The sequence below is a fragment of the Sander vitreus genome, chromosome 14 (genome assembly GCF_031162955.1).
Source record: "Sander vitreus isolate 19-12246 chromosome 14, sanVit1, whole genome shotgun sequence".
Lineage (NCBI taxonomy): Eukaryota > Metazoa > Chordata > Actinopteri > Perciformes > Percidae > Sander > Sander vitreus.
This window is the reverse complement of record NC_135868.1, coordinates 15,923,881-15,941,800: the sequence shown is the minus strand read 5'-3', so window position 1 is coordinate 15,941,800 and position 17,920 is coordinate 15,923,881. Positions and strand designations below refer to the sequence as shown.

General features: G+C 41.6%; 1 protein-coding gene across 4 annotated transcripts in view; it reads right to left on the bottom strand.

Moving 5' to 3' along the window:
- The window catches only part of runx1t1 (RUNX1 partner transcriptional co-repressor 1), a 56,934-nt gene extending 42,009 nt beyond the window's left edge, over positions 1 to 14,925 (bottom strand). For all 4 annotated transcript variants that reach the window (XM_078268144.1, XM_078268146.1, XM_078268145.1 and 1 more), the window contains exon 1: positions 14,403 to 14,925. In XM_078268144.1, coding sequence (XP_078124270.1) covers positions 14,403 to 14,430 — 28 coding nt within the window. In that variant the 5' untranslated portion in view covers positions 14,431 to 14,925. The remainder of the gene's footprint in view (positions 1 to 14,402) is intronic.
- Positions 14,926 to 17,920: the final 2,995 nt, after the last annotated feature.

Here is a 17,920-nt window from a genome sequence, read left to right as displayed (position 1 = left end):
GCATTACACTCATTTACTGGTTCTTTCTCTCCAGAGCCAGGATGTTTTTGCTTGCTTTCAGGTACTTAAAGTTGGAACAGCAATTGTGGGATTGAAGGCGGATGGAGGACAGTTGATGGAGGAGGGAAGAGGGGTGGAGGGTAGTGGTGGGACCAATGGCTTAGGGCCTGACCCCACTGTCCTATCTGACTTCTTCAGACACTGCCAGGGGCATCAAACAGTGAGTCAAACCAGAGCAGCAGTGGTCTCTGAACTTACTGATGGCAGGAAGCCATCGAGACAAATATGAAAAGAAGTGAAAGAAGAAGAAGTGAATTATCTGAATGTGGCCCTGGTCCTCCTGACCAGACCCGATCTCTGCTCTACTTTGGGGGGTATTGGGGGTGAAACACACACAGAGCTATATAGTAACGAAGTAGAACTACTTCACTACTGTACTTAAGTACTAAAAAGCTGTATCTGTACTCTACTGGAGTATTATTTTTTTCTCCTACTTCCACTTTTACTTGAGTACATATTTTCAATGAGTTTAATACTTTTACTCCGATACATTTTTTATGTGCTGCATCGTTACTCGTTACTGTTGTGAATTCCTCACGCTACGGAAACTCTGTAGGTACAGTGTGTGTAGTTACGGCTACGTTAGTTACGTACGCTAATAAGTAAGTGCGTAAAAAAATTCCTGAGATCGTGTCGTGTTTCTTTTCATTACGGCGATCGCCTGTTCAGAAGTCAGAGACACTGTAAGTTTGTACTCTTTCTATTTAGCCATTGTTGCAGCAGATTAAGCTATTCCTGAGTTGTTTCAGTCTGAAATGAGTACTGAATGTTTTCACCCTGTGATGTGAAGCTGCTAGTTTATCTATTTTGCTAGCTTGCTAACTTTCCACTACATCACACATTTTATTTCAGTATTTGTTAATAAGTGATTAATAACCCACTGTTGTATCAGATAATAGTAGTTATAACAGCTGTGACATTAATGTACCTTTTTGGGTTTATTTCAGAAACTTCCTTCATATATCCAGCAATGTACAGCTTGTGACTGCCTGTAATGCACCATCTTAATACCAAGTAAAAAGTCAAACTCCAAAAATATGATATTCAAAATTTGACTGCTTTCTTTAATAACTACATAACACAATACTTGTACTTTTACTTTTAGTACTTGAGTAGTACATTTTAAAATAAACTACTTGCAATACTTAAGTACAAAAAATGCTGAATACTTTAGTACTTCCACTTAAGTGGGGTGCTTAAAGAGCACTTCAACTTCTACTAAAGTCACTTTTTTGATAGAGCACTTGTACTTTTACTCAAGTATGGGTCTCTAGTACTTTATACTACAGTGGCCCTGAAGTGCAAATCACAACAGCAAATAGAAAAACGCAACAGCAAATCATAAAACACAACGGCAAATAGGAAAACACGACGGGAAATAGGAAAACACGACGGCAAATAGGAAAATACAACAGCAAATATGAAAACACGACAGCAACTACGAAAACAAAACAGCATTAACTTCTAGGTGGTCTAGCTTCTAGGTAGGGCCTATCTAGCAGAAGACGGAGCCTCCTGAAAGGACAGACGGACTGTCTCTCTGTTAAAAGTAGGCGCTTTTCCGTGTTTTTCACATCTCCTTCCTGTTAAAAGACAGACAGTCCGTCTGTCCAATCAGGAGGGTCCATCTTCTACTAGATAGGCCCTACCTTTTCCGGTAGAAGTTAATGCCGTTGTGTTTTCATATTTGTTGAAGTGTTTTCCTATTTGCTGTCGTGTTTTCATATTTGCTGTTGTGTTTTCATGTTTGCTGTCGTGTTTTCATATTTGCAGTCGTGTTTTCATATTTGCTGTCGTGTTTTCCTATTTGCCGTTGTGTTTTCATATTTGCCGTTGTGTTTTATGATTTGTTGAAGTGTTTTCATATTTGATGTCGTGTTTTCCTATTTGCCGTTGTGTTTTATGATTTGCTGTTGCGTTTTTCTATTTGCTGTTGTGATTTGCACTTTAGGGCCACCGTATTATACACCTCTGAACACACATATACGGTCCCCACTGTTTCCATGACAACTAGTGAAGCAGATATGCTCTCCAAACTGATATGCTCTCCAAACAAAACGCATGCATGCACACATATGCACAAGGAAATGTACAAGGTGAGTGCTAAAGTGATCATTTTTTAGCACTTTCTAGGCTGCTGGTATTGCTGGAATAACAGAGAGAGAGAGAGAGAAAAATAGACAGACAGACAGACAGCCGAGAGGAAAGAGAGAAAAAAAGGCCAAGAAACCAGAAAGGTCAACTATAGAACTATAGTTTTGCACAAAAACATTTTCCACCCCGTTTCTTATAGTATAGGAAGGGGCTGCTTTATTGCCAGGAATGATTACAGTGTCCACTACCATTGACCTCACACAAAATCTGAACCAGAGTACCAGCTTCTCTCAGTAACCTATGTTCTTCTCTTCTCTTGCTTTTAACTAGACTGGCCATGTGTCTGGCTGGTAAAATAAAACACTGCTTCTTCCTCTGGCACCATCATCAAGTGCACCATTACGTCTGCTCTCAGACACCACAGAGAGAGAGAGACAGAGAAGAGACTGTATGACCTTCCCTAAATCAAAACCACTCAGCAGTATCACAATTGATAGTTTTCAGGGAATGGAGGGATATCAGAGTGTGTGTTTGTGGTTCCACATCCATCTGTGCTTACAAATGTGGATGTGGTAGAGGCATTACTAGTGCATTATGTAGAGATTTAAAATATTGTCACTTCTGTTGCTGCCATTTCACAGGGAAATTTACAAAATAACAAACGTTCCTTCTGTAAATGAACTATTTTAAGATCTGTGAATTTTTTTTAACACTCCAGATCCTGATTTAATAAGCAGGATGTAAATGAAAACATTGGCACATTTTTAAATGAGAAGAAGCAATACATTTTAAATTGCTCCCCTCATGGTGCACAGGCAGGAGTTGTTTTGTCTTTCCTCACTTATTAAAAAACAAAAGCCTTTCTATCCATTTTCATGAAGTAAGTCAGCCTCACACTGGCAATCATCTGAAAAGCAAGAAGTTATTTTAACTGCAGGCTGTGTCACATTTTACAAGCTTTCTTCCACATACCATAAATACAGCATTTTTCCCCAACCTCTTAATCCCCAGTTTCACTATAATTTTCTATTACAGTAGAGAAGCTATATATAGTGTATACTGTGGCTCGCATGTAGCTGTGGTTAAGACTGGCTGTGTGAATTCCTTGACATGGACTAGTTAAATATACGTTGACTGATTTTGTAAGTTTTTTTTCCTCAAATGCTGAAATGCTTCCAGCGTAGAGGCAGTTTAGCATTAGTGGCTGTCTAAAAAGAGAGACAGAGAATCTCAAAAACACATTAGAGGTCTGAAAGCTGATGCTTCTATCCAAGCTCAGCAATTTGGAAACTAATAACTGTTGTTGAACATCTTATACGGGGTATTTCTCTTTCTCTCTGTCGGTATCTCCATCTCTCCCTCTGCCGCTCAACTCTGTGGCCTCTGGCATCAGTCTCCAGCGGTTTAGAGTCACTCACAAATGTGTCCCATTTGCTTTTCTCCCCGTTTCCCACTTTCTCTGTTTTCAGGGTCTCGTTCTCCAACTGGCACAGGCAAACAGGCTTACATCAGAGCCACAAACACACAGACCTCACTCCCACTGCTTAATAAGATGGGTTTTATTCCAAAACACAAAAATCCCATTTTGGATCGTTCCCACTGGTCTAACTGAGTGCTCCTACCTAAAGTCTAACGGACTGTGCCAACAATACATAGAAGTGTTAATCAATAAGCATTATGTCAAATCAATAGCAAACCCCGACTATCTAATACTAAACTAATTTCTTGAACAGTACTTGAAAGTCTTTATTCAATATTTCAAACAAAAGCTACATTTGCCATATAGATGAGTTTAGTTTTTGAACTTCAATATCTTATTTTGAAACAACTCATCTCTTTCTTCCTTCGTTTCAACTTGCTACACCTATGTCACCACTCACCTCTCTCCCTCTACTTTTTGCCCCCCCCCCACACACACACAAACACACACATGCAAACACAGAGGACTCGAGACACAAGAGCAGCCAACACCAGGCTCAATCCTCATCTCAACACACCTGTAAAGACATGGCTTTTGGGTAACACTGTGGTTGAATCAGTACAAACCACTTAAATAATATTCAAAGATTTCAGGTTGATATATAACAGAGTTCTGTGAAAACAGAAAAATGTGTGTCAAGTGAGTTGCACGGAATTATTTAAACAACTGTGTTTTTTAGCTACAAGTGTAATCCCTTTTATATGCTAATCGTAAACAAACACACACACACACACACACACACACGCTTGAACCAGTGTGTGTGTGTGTGTGTGTGTGTGTGTGTGTGTGTGTGTGTGTGTGTGTGTGTGTGTGTGTGTGTGTGTGTGTGTGTGTATATGTGTATGTGTGTGTGTGTGTGTGTGTGTGTGTGTGTGTGTCCTCCACCCTTGATCAGCTGGTGACTTGGTCTTGTTATTGTCCTATCAGGCATAAGCCCGGGGCAGTGCACGACTAATGCATTAGAGTCTTTGGCAGTTAGGGTCATCTGTTGTGTGTGGGTGCATGTTTTTTGAAATTGTGTGTTATAGCCTTGGGCTAAAGTGGCAAAACCAAAAACTTGATATATCTAAATACAGAGCCAACGTGTGTGCTACAGTTTAGGGATCGCCCAATACTGGTTTTTCAAGGCCAATACCGATACCGATTATTAGTATATTTGGAACCAATATGCATATACAGTGAAAATGAAAATCTTTGAGTCAAAATTAAGATTTTGGAATGTTACAAACTCCAACAAAAAACTTTGTTTAAATGCTTTAAGCAATTATTTAATGAATTAGAAACGTTCAACATAATACACAGTAACAGATCAGTCAGATAGTGTTGTGGGCGTGACATTAAGTCAGACTCAGTGGTGAGTGAAACCGAAGCAGAGAGACAGACACAGAGCTGTAGCGGAGCCAAAGTGAAGCACTTTTTAATTATAACTTTTAGGCAAATAAAACACCGATACAGATAATCTGTAAACTGTCAAAAAACAGCCCGATAATCGCCCAGGGCCGATAATCGGTCTATCCCTAGTACCGTTTTTTTTTGCTGCAAAAACAACAAAACCTAATTCTAACTTTTATTTTATTTGTCTGACCTGAATTTTGTTGCATATGAACTTAACCAAAGATTAATGTTTAAGGAAACATGTCACTTTGATGAGCTGGTAAGAAATGTAGTCTCAAAATGTATTTGCACTGCATTTTAGTCTTATTGTTGATTTCACAAAATTGTGAGACTTTGTTGTGTTACAGTAACAACATTGATTTAATAGAACATAATTGACAGTAACAATGAGCTCACCATGCTTTTGTTAAGCAGCTAAACGACAAAAAGCAGGACAAGTGGTATGTGGTGGAATGAGAGTGTGTGTGTGTGTGTTGTGTTCGTGCATAAAAGAAACAGAAGCAACAATTTGTATTTCAGAACATGTGTGTGTATACAGGTCTGTTATGACACTGTTCACCCTATCAAACACACTCCAGGAACATTGTACACCTTACATGGCACACTCAAAGCACGCTCTGCATGACTTCATTTTAGATTGACAACCCTGCCATATGGTGCTGAGCTGCATGTCTTTGTCTGCATATTCAACTACTTACTGTCTGTGAGCATGTGAGAGAGCGATCTGGTGAGTGTACACCTGTGTGTCTGTTTGTAGATGTGTGTGTGTGCATACAATGTGCAGTTCAGCTCTGTGTGTGAGACGGTTTAATTCACAAACATAAAGTTGCAGCTGCGCCACAATACACAATCTTTGCACAGCTGTGAATTATTATTTGGACAATTTAATATTGCCAAAGAGGAAATAGCAAATTAAGATCTTAGTTGTGCTGTACTGCTAAAGTGCGCAGCAAAATGTTAGTGAGCATTCATTCCTAAATAAACATGTCTGCCTTCTGCGAGTGAATTGATGCATCTCTGATTCTATGCTCTTCACTACTAAATGGGTAGTAGAGGTGCAGACAGACACCCAAGGGTCCCACTCAAAAGGGGAAAGGGCTTTCCTCTCACTAAAACATCCTCAAACTAACAACTAAGCAATAATTTGTCCTCTCTCAGGGAGACATAAAAACCAGAACCCTAAATTCTTTGCAGTTATGGAAAAAGTGAAGAGAGAACAAAAAAAGCCAAAATACTTTATCTCCCCTCTAACTGAAAGTTATTACATTTTCTGAATGGTATGACTTTCTAATGGTTAGCATATGTGAGTATGTGTGCACAGAGAGAGAGCAGTAGTTGAGGCTAAGTTAATAGCACAAGCAGAGGGGGAACTGGGAACCCTTGGCTTATAAAGGATACTTGTTTCTCTGCCGCACCGAAAACCAGATGTTGATAAAGAGACATAGGGGGAGGAGAGAAGACAGATGGGCAAGAAATTACCGTCACTTGGGCCAAACATCTTGAAACATCTGCAAAAATTCGGACCTTACAAGGGGAGATGGATTTATGCTCTCTCCTGAGTTTTTATTGCTCCGTGAGAGCCCTGCTCCCTCCTCTGCTCCGCGCCTTCTCCCAGTGTTACCAGGACTAAAGAGTTTTACTGCAATCTGGAGCTGTTTAAATCCCAAGAAAATTTTGAATTCTTCCACAAATGGCTTTATCTTGTAGAGAAGACAAACATGTCTGAACACTGCAGGAGCCATAAAACTTCTGACAGCGCCGCAGTATCTGCACAAGTCCACTATCACACTGACTAACTCGATATGAAACACCATAAATGTCAAGGTACTTTGCAACACAAGACACCGGTGTGTGTGTGTGTGTGTGTGTGTGTGTGTGTGTGTGTGTGTGTGTGTGTGTAGGCATCCTGCACATGTGGGGCCAAAACATAATTAATATCTTATTTCTAAAAGTGGAGTTTGGTTACCAAGGAGACACATCATCTATGCTACTATGAAACGCGCAGCTGAGGATGACATGTCCATATGGTGAGATTATGACAGAGGGGAAGAACAGATGCTTTGATGAAATGGCTGTCAATCGCAAATCCATAAGAGCAGCTGGGTCAGATGACCCTAAATATACAGAGGAAGGCAGACGTATAGATGTGTTAGATAGATAGATAGATAGATGGATAGATAGATAGATAGATGGATAGATGGATGGATGGATGGATGAATAGATAGATAGATAGATAGATAGATAGATAAATAGATAGAGAGATAGAGAGATAGACAGATCGATAGATAGATAGATAGATAGATAGATAGATAGAGAGATAGACAGATCGATCGATCGATAGATAGATAGATAGATAGATAGATAGATAGATAGATTTTAACAGTCTTTCTCCAATTCCAAGGGTTCTAAGGTGCGCTTGCACACACACATACACACACACACACATACGGAGAGACAGCTCTTGAAATCTCTATCTATTCATCGATACACAGCTACAGCCTCACATCTAATCCTCACAACTCCCCCTTTCTTCACTTAACCACCATTTTCAGCCAGAAAACCAGGATTTTTTATCCCCTTGGAGAGAAAAAAAGCCCAGTGAGTGTGATTATTCTAAGCACATTTTTCTTTTTTTGAAGGTGGAAATGCCATCAAATATCATTTTTGTTGAGATAAAATGGACAGTAATTTTGCCCCCGCAAGACTATATCGACTGTGAGCATACAACCACTTAGCGGGGTGGCCAGCAACGATTCATTGAAGGTTGGATGTGGTGGGGCATGGGGGAGGGAATACTGGGGACAGGATGCACTAGAAGTTAAACAAAATGGGGCTTTTACTTGGCCCCATTTGGGAAAATGGACCAGCTCCTTCCATTTCTTTATGTAACCCCCACTGTCTCCTCTGCCACTCACCCTCTTTCTCTTTGAACCAATTTCTAAAATGGCCCTTCCTCGAAATAATTGACACTCTGCGTTTAACATTTGAGGCACCTGCTGTCAGTTTGACAACAAGACAATCGGACAGAGCGAGCGGCCGGCGTCCCATTGTCCCATCTCCCTGTTTGCCTGTGACACTAACTGACAACAGCTGGAAGCCCTCTCTTCCTACTATACCCATCATGCAAGTCAAATTCAGCCACACAAGAAAAGGGCCTCATTATTTGGCAGCAGTGGCGTGATTTTAACCAGCAAAGAGAGGAAACAATGATTTAGTTTTGTCTGCTGATGGTAGATAAAAGCTTTGGAGCAACTGGAAGTCCTAAATCAACAGTGGATCCGTCTGCTCTGCAGTTGTCGACTGTATTTTATTAAAGAAACATATCTTACACGCAGATGTCTATTGGCTGTTTGCACCAACTCAAAACACACACACTCATGTACTGCCACACATATGGGTGTAGACATTCACAATATGTGAGCAGACGCTCCTAACCCACACATAGTTGAACACACACCCTACATCACCATCTCTCCTTCTTGTCTTCTTCTTCTCTCTCTAGCTGTAATTGACTGAACACGTCAATACTCTGAGGGAAAAAAGACAGAGGGTCCACTGTCTGCATCTATTGATCTGAGCTTCTCTCTTTCTTTCTCTCCCTGTCTGCTGATCTTTAATTACACTTCTTTTTACCAGGCTAGCCGGGCCTCCATTCCAGTGGCTGCCCTTTTCATAAAGTGTACCGTCCAAATCCATACATCAAAATTAATGAGAGAACCAAGCTGTAAATCAAATGTGAGGGGTATCCACGCTGATAAGCAGGGATAGTGTTCGTAAATTATATTGTTAAAAGAAAACAGTGACACTAGGGTAAAAAAACAAAACAGTTATTTTCACATGTTCATGCAGGTCAATGTTAACAATGTAGAATTTTTATGGAGGAAGCAACCTCGGTATAGGTGATTAAAAGCACTAAAGCGTGACGGGGCTGAGGTGAGGTTTCTCCCCTCCCTCATTCACTCTCCCTCTTTCTCATCCTATTCCTCTTTCTTTGTCTCTTTCTTTGTCAATTTGTCAGATTTTCTGCCTGCCTGCCTGTATGTTTTAAGAGCTGTCTGTCTGCCCCTACCCCTCCACCTCTCTTTCTCACACGCACACATACACACACAAGGACAGAAATGACTTTTATGGTCAGGTTTTATGGACTGGCAGCAAAGCAAGCCGGTCCATTCTTCAACAATTGTCCTCTCCTGAACTAGGGGAGAAAAAAGACTCCTAATCGCACGGTTTCACAGCTCAAACTCGCCATCAATCAAACCTGCCTGTCCTCAGCATTTGTGTGCACACACTCCCACCTTCCAACATCCTAAAACTCTCCTGAATCACAAAACAAAAGCTATTAGAGATGGCAGCGTGGTAATCTCTTACCACATAGGCCCACATGTGCCCACACATGTGCCCACATGTGCCCACACATGTGCCCAAACTTTTGTTAAGGTTTTCCTTTTCAGGAAAACCTTAACAAAAGACATGCAGAAACACATATAAACACACACACACTTCCACCCCTGAATTATTTCCCCTTCAACTGACTACATTTTCAATGCAAATTGGGTGACAGGTGAATATTGAAGAGGTGAGCGTTAACGGGTAACAACTTCACTCAGCCACATTATCGACGCTCCGCATCACTAAGAAGTGCCTATTCAATATCGTTACCTTTGGCAGAGTGCAGGGAGAAACACACTTTTGTGTGTCCCTTTGTATTCATTAGACACACTTTATAGACACCTGCATGTGCACTTAAGCTCACACAGACAGTCACAGACTCACATCCAGCGGCTTATCTTTGGGAATAAGAAAAGGGGCTTGTCAGGATGGCACATTGTGTGTGTGTGTGTGTGTGTGTGTGTGTGTGTGTGTGTGTGTGTGTGTGTGAGGGGAAGGCAATGTGCATTAGGGCGATTACAATATCAGCCGACTCCAGATGGAGGCAGGAAAATAAACAGTGGGAGAGAGAGAGAGAGAGAGAGAGAGAGAGAGCGCGTTGAGACATCATGAGAAGAAGCCTAAGAGAGATTCTGTGTGTGTGTGTGTGTGTGTGTGTGTGTGTGTGTGTGTGTGTGTGTGTGTGTGTGTGTGTGTGTGTGTGGCAGTCTGCCTGTGTGCGATACAGTTTGAGAAAGTGAAGTTAATTAGCAACTCAATCCCAGTCTATATAGAAAGGACTGAGAGAGCAGTGTGTGTGTGTGTGTGTGTGTTTGTATTGTCCTGCACATGTCTATCAGTGTGTTTTAGTCCAAGAACCCTGAGCTGTAATGTAGATACGGTTAGCCAGTGAAAAGCTACATTTCCAATCTGTCTGTCTTTAACAATACTGCTAGTACAGCCATCTCTATGTTACTGTTTTTACAACAGTTAAGAAAAGGAAGAAGTTGATTTGGTCATATACAGGAACCGATCAATTATAAATATGATTTCCCATTTGTTTCCTAAATGGTTTGACATGTAAAAACCTATGAAGAATTAACTGTGTCTATTAAAATTCATCATTGTCAAGACTCCGTCCTATTGGCCTCTTCTTCACTTGCTCTATAAGTCTCATGTTATCTGGAGTAAACACATGAACAAGGCCAATAAAATCAGTTTGTAGTGCTCACTGTTGACTTTGACATTAAATAAGCCCTGTAAAGGCCAACTCACGACTACAATAAAACAAAGACCTCTTGCTTTTGTGAGTGTCAAAGAGCCAGCACACACACACACACACACACACACACACACACACACACACACACACACACACACACACACACACACACACACACACACACACACTCACACACAAATCCATACACAGAACCACACACATACATGTGAGTCCTTTTATAACGCTGCTGCTATTTCATGGGTGATGAAATTCAATAAGCAGTGAAGAGAACTGCCCTCTCGCTGATAACCATCAATGGGCTTATCGATCTACAAGGGGATGTGTGTGTATGTAGGTGCATGCACACACACTCTCACCCCGATGCCATCTATATTTCACCCTGAGACTTGGTAAGAGATGGCTCTAAATAATCAGAACAGATCTACACATCTTGAAGGAGTGCACGCAACAATGGTTTCAGTATCTAATTCTACTGCTGACATTTGGCCGTGACTGCATGGCCTCAAATGCAACCTGTGCCTATTTCGTGTGCTCCGTCATCTCTGTCTTTATACACTATTCATGCAATTACAGATGAATATTGTATGCTTTTCTTGTTTTTCCTTGAGTGAGATAGCAACAAACCTTCCAGATTAAACTCCAGGACATTGCAGTTACGTGAACATTTCTATTAGCCAACTGAAGCACTAGGAAAGCTCACTTATTCCAAGTAACGAACAAAACGAGCATGCTGAAACAATACAGGCAATGCAATTATTCTGGGCATCATCCAACACCACGCTTTTGCCTTTTGGTGAGAGAATATTTGCATCAACGTGTAGCTGTGAGAAAGTAGGCTTATAGCTAATACAGAAATACACAAGGGGGGCTTCATGATGTAGCCGGCATATTAACTATGTTGAGTCATCCACACTTATTCACTGTATAGCAAACCTGGACCGCATCCAAACGTGTGTCATGCTTAAAAGACTTGGAGCCTCAATATGACGCTGTGCTAAAGGGGAAACCTTTATTCCCCTCTAAAATAATAGTAATTTATTGTTTGAGGCTGTGATCTATAAGCTGTTTGAGTGCAACACATTAGAAAGGCTATTAGCTGTGTTTAAAATCAAAAAGCACAAAAGGAAAAAAAACATCAATGAAAGCAAATAATCAAGCCATAGTGATGTGTGTCTGTACACATTCTGTAACTGTGCAGACGACAATCTTTTTCAACCCATCAACCAGGAGTATATAAGTGTTTGTGTATGTGTGAAGGCGAGAATAAAATGGCTGCCATCATTTTTGCAAGGCCACGTCTGTGTCTGTGAGCAGCGGTCTGATGCATTTGACCCTATAGCCTGAGAGCAGGGAGGGAAGAGGGAGGGAGGGAGGGAGGAAGAACAGGTGTGAGGCAGGCTGGTGGCTGGGCAGATGGCCCTGGAAGTGCTAGCTGATGCTGCAGAGCCTGGACCACAGAGAGTTAGCAGCTAAGGTTAATACAACCCTGTTTATACAGTGTGCACGGACGTGCGCGTGAATGCAGCAGTGCACAAACACACATGTGCAACCACAGGCACACACAAACAGTTATAACCTGCAAACAGCACTTATCATTTACTCTCCCCTCATCACCAGCTTTGTTTACCTTTCATTTACTCTCTCTCTCTCTCTCTCTCTCTCTCTCTCTCTGTAAAAACACACACTCCAGGTAATGGTCTTTTCAGTTAAGTCACTACTTTAATGGAAGTCTCCAAACAACAACAGATGACATAATAAATGACGGCCAGGACAACCAATTAAAAAAGGCCACTGCAGTAAATAATAATACTGATAATAAAAAATAAAAAAAACTTGCTAATAGGCCCACTGAATCTCAATTTGGATCACTTAAATTAACCATATTTAGGCTACATAAGAATCATAACAGCCCAATAGAAATATAGTGTCTTGGATTCACAGAAGACATTAGAAGATTTTCTAATTATAAAATACTGATATACTTTGTTTTCTTGTTGATTTACATCATACATACAGCTCATATAAATGCAAAATTCTCATAAACAATTCTCCTTTGCATCTATATTTAACTCCGCAAAGATCTTTAGTGGGTCACGCCAAGAGGAGTTAACAATCACCCTCTTGGATGCCTACAAAGCTTTGCATGGGGCCATTCGCCATGCGTAAAAAATATCCAAAGCCCTGTGGGTTTCCAGGAGATATTTTCCTCCCTCTCTAATCCGAGCCGTGAGAACTGTCGGGCATCGACAGCAGGTTGAGCCCCAGCAGCCTCCCTCCCTAACCCGCATGCTCTTTTCCCAGTCGGGGGAACAGATTCTCACTGGAGGAAAATATAGCCCGAACCCTTTAATTTCAACCCTACGCCACTCCATTAAAAAAGAAATCTGTTTTTTTGTTTCCTTCTTTTTTGCGCTGTTCGGTTATGTGATGATGACAAAGTTGCATCGGTTGGAGATGAAAACTTTACATGGATTCGAGGAGATGCGTTTGACAGTTGGAACAAAAGCTCCGGAGCATGTTTTCAAATGCATATGTACTATAAAATGCAAAGCCTCTCTCTAAAAGAGAATGGAGGGAGAGGAGGAGAGAGGCTTGGTGGCTCTACACTAAACATAGAGGGATGGCAAAGTCGCTGCATCCAAACAATCCTTCCAACACAAACATCAACAACCACAATCTCGTGGAACGGAATGAATCATGCCAATGTGTTTCTTTTAGAAACTAGAGAACCTTTCTCATCAAATTCAGGAATACTCTATTCATTCAGTGAGAAGGGGATTGGAACCAGTGAATTAATCTTGTGTTGTTTAGATTTTATTTTAAAACCTACATTTTCTCAGCACAGGCAAATTATTGTCTATCCCGTGCTGAGGAGTGGAGACACATGTACGCCCCGATATGAAACACACGCTAATAAGTCTGGGTGTCCATGCTTTCATCAGCGGATGTGAAGGCTACTTCACTTCTAGGAAGGGGTCTTGGCGGATCGAAGGGGGAATCACTAAACTTAATCCGTGAATTTAAGTTGCCTGTTGCCCGATAACAACTCTGCATCCTGGGTTCAAACTCATGAATTAATATCTGCTCTTATGGAGAGAGGGACAGCTGGGAGTTGGTGTCACTATTTAAACAAAATGAACCAGCAGTAATTCATGGAAAGCTAGCCCAATTGTTCTTCCGATAACACAATACTGAACCAAAACCTCAAGACATAATAAATAAGTGGAATATTTCTTAATTGTGAGCAAGTGGGCGTCAGTTTTGTGCTGTTAGGATTTAGCCTATAGACGATATTCAACTTCAGTTCATCCAAACAAAAATCAGTTTTCACTGCTCAGCATATTTATCCCATTAGAAGGAAATGCGTTTGTAACTATAGCCTAACATACACTATTGCGCACAGCACAGGCGCGCATTATTGTTCCTAGATTAAATAGCCTCGATTTGTCACCGCAGTTCATCACAGACACTGAAAATGAAAATAAATAAAAAAGAATGTAGTTGCTGGCTATACAGGCCTACATGTGGTGTTTTTATACAAATCGCCCCACATTTTGTCATTGTGGCGCCCCGTAGCCTCTGCTTACTTTACATTAAAACAAATGAAGCAAAATCATAAATATCAAATTCTGTGGCTATTTCATGTTTTTTTTTCCTATGGCGCACATATGTCAGGCATATGTCTATATGAGGGCACAAAACACTCAGCCAAGGCGTAATTAAAAAAATATAATCACAACAGCAAAGACAGAGGCCACTTACACTGAAAAGAGGCAGAAATTCCCACCATGCGGTACGTTGATGTGAGAGGGCTAAATAATTTCCAGTCCTTTTGACTCCGCGCAAGGTCCCCTCGATGATCCGCTTGTATCGGGTAGACGAAAGCTACAGAGTCCAGCCAGCTCTCAGGGGCTCTGGCGGTATACTTCCAGCAGCTCAGAAATGGGGTTCAAACTCCGACAAAAGAAGAAGGGCAGCTCAAGGCTTTGCAATAAGTGATCAGTCACTAGGGATATTCGGGATGGGAGAAGCCGGGAGTCTTGTAAAAGCGCAGAGGCAGAGAAAGAGGAGAGATGAGACAGAGGTGGAGAGGGAGGATGCAGTAGTGCACAGGGCACCCGTCTGATTTTCTATCCGTCTTTTGCACTTTCCTCCGAAATCCTTTAAACCTCGAGTCGGTCTGGATTGTAGAAATCGGTTTTGAAATATGAGGAAAAAAACATGTACACACCCTCGGTCAAGGGGCTCCTTGTTTTCTGCGTCTCCGTTGGCGTGGGGAAGAGGAGTAGCGGCACTCTGCCTCCAGTCGGCGGTGCGCAGCAGAGCCAGGTGGCGGTGGGCGGGACTGGAGCGCTGCTGAGGAGGAGGAGGCGGCGACTGGGCAGCAGCCAGCATCTGTGTGTCCTAAATCAGGTTGGAAAAAGTGGAGTCAGGTCAAGTCGAAGTGTTTTCTACTGTACCAGCGGCTCCCGAAGCTTCTTCACGTCAAGGTCTCCCAGGGAGATCACCCCTAAGGTTTTTGACCCAAGGGCGCAGGAAATATGTGTCATCACATATTAGTAAAGAATTAAAGGATAGGTTCACATTTTTTTCAAGTCTGTTTTAAAACAATACTTGCATGCCCATATGTATCCTACATTAAAGTAACACGCCGACGTATTGGGACTTTAGCTTATTCACAGTATCCCCCAGAGTTAGATAAGTCCATACATACCCTTCTCATCTCCGTGCGTGTCTTAACTCTGTCTGACTCTGTTGTTTTACACTTGACAATGTAAACTGCAACAGAAAAGAATGAAAACATCTGATCTGTGTGGAGCGATGAGAAGACAGTCACCTTTCTTTAAATTAATACATGAAACAAACAAACAAATATAATGCTATATGCTCATATCTCTTATCTCCATGTGCCCAACTGTTAATATTCAAATAACAGGAATGGATGGAAACGTGCATTACTTCGCATTATCTTTGGCTGATTTTCTGGAAATTTAAATTGGGGATGGAAACTTGGCTACTGTTAGGGAATTCTGTATAAAAAAAAGACTGCAACTTTAGAAGAGAGCCACTTAATTTGTCTAACTCTGACAGATTAAGCCTCATATTAAATTCAGATAAACAAATGCATTTTTGCACAGAATAAGGATGATAGATTATCTTTATGAAGTTGTATTTGCGCCTCATTCCTGAGCACACGATGGGACATTCTAGCACAGAAATGTTATATCTGCCCTCAATCACTTACATTTAAATTACTTTATAAGGGGTTCTCTTTCTTACCAGTATGGACAGGAGCAACAACTATAGCGACCAATAACTCTTTCAATGCACATGTGGGCATTGTTTTAAGACAGACGTGAAAACATGTGAAGCTATCCGTTAAATTTTGTGTTTGCTTAATGTGGGGAGTTATTAGTTATTAAATCAAAAATACTTATGCCTATACTTCAGCTACATCAAATAAACCAGTTTTTTTTTTTAGTTTAGCTTGGGACTCTATGGAGTGTCCTTAGGGATCCTTAGTGATCCTTGGACCCCGCTTTGAGAACCACTTGCAGCAGCGGAGTGTCATGGACATGACCCAGCCAACTGAGTGCATTGAGGAGCTGGTTGGCTGCACACACACACACACACACACACACACACACACACACACACACACACACACACACACACACACACACACACACACACACACACACACACACACAGTATCTCTATCTTTCCCTCAGCTGAAAAAGGCACAGGCAGGCTGGCCTGCTGTAACCTAAGGCAAGCACTTCCCCGGACCATCTGGAAGTCATCTTGCCCGCAGAGCCAGTGAAAGTACAGAGCAGAAGCTACGTTTACAACTCGGTGATAACAACCGGTCCACTTGAACTGGATGGTTGAACAAGTCATGCACCAAAGCCTGTTCATACAGTAACATCTCATAAATTAAAAGATTGTACTGTATGTTATTCTGCAATGCTCACACACTTGTAGGCCTTTTGGCTAAAACAAATCAATATGGTAGTGTTGGCAACAACGACTAAACTTTACTTGTAATTGCAAGACATGTCCTTTATGAATTGTCAGAACTCTTGTCTGATGTCAGATTACTACTGCTAGTTAAATGGGCTGTAATTTCCAGGCAATACAAAGGCATCACCTGAAAAACAACAACTAATACTTGTTTTTACTAACACAATAATTTTTACTGTAATGTACTTAATCCAGCTTATGGATCATCATCACAACAAAAGTAACATCTTCCACTTTTGTCTGTCTCGTACTGTATGTAAGACAATCAGTGGATTGTTAGCACACAATCAACGTGGAGCACATTGTTCCCTCAACGCAATCTCTGTGGGGAAAAGATGATGACATTAATGGCAATTGTTTGCAAGAGTGCCATTGTGCATTTCTCTATTTCACTTCATCTTTCGTTCTCTCTCTCTCCATCTCATCTCTCCCTTGTCTCACTGCTTTAGCAGTGGAATGCGTTGTGTTCTCAAAGGGAATATGGATAGATACAGTCTCTGGCACTCTCACAAGCCCAGAGCAAGGACTCTGTGCTCTACTTCCATTTTCCAGTCTGGGTCCCTTTGTCTATCTCTGACAAAGGCAGTGGACTACACAGGATGTGTGAATAGATATAGGGGGAGAAGGTGAGGGAAGTAAAGGAAAGGGAGGGAGGGAATATTGAACGATCAGAAGAGAGGAAAAGAAAATGAGACGTGGTTCATAATGAAACAAATGAAGGAGGGAAGATTGTGGTGAATGCATGTCTGTGAAAAGAGTTGGCCTCTGAATTAGAAACGAGAAAGGTGCACAGGTAATGTGCCCACTCAAACTCAGCAACCAAACGTGGTCAGAAAAAAACAGCAGGGATGTGAGGATGCCGTCACTCCTCACCTATTTGTGTCCTCTGGTTTGTTCCCGGAGAGCAAGTTCTCTCATGGCAATCACAGCAAAACATCTTGACGGCCGGAGGCACAAGGATAGGCGTTGAGGAAACCTGCAAGGGGAAAAGAGAATAGGGCAATGATCTGTGTGTGTTTGTGTGTGTCCTGTGATAACGGTGCGTGAGATCAGGAAACACACAGTGCCTGTTTTTGCTGCAGGGGTTCCTGGAAGTCAGCCGCCCAGTGTGATCGGCAACACACACACATACACACACACACACACACACACACACACACACACACACACACACACACACACACACACACACACACACACACACAGGATACCTCGCCTCTGAAAGGGAAAAACATGCTGCGTCTGATACATGTGGA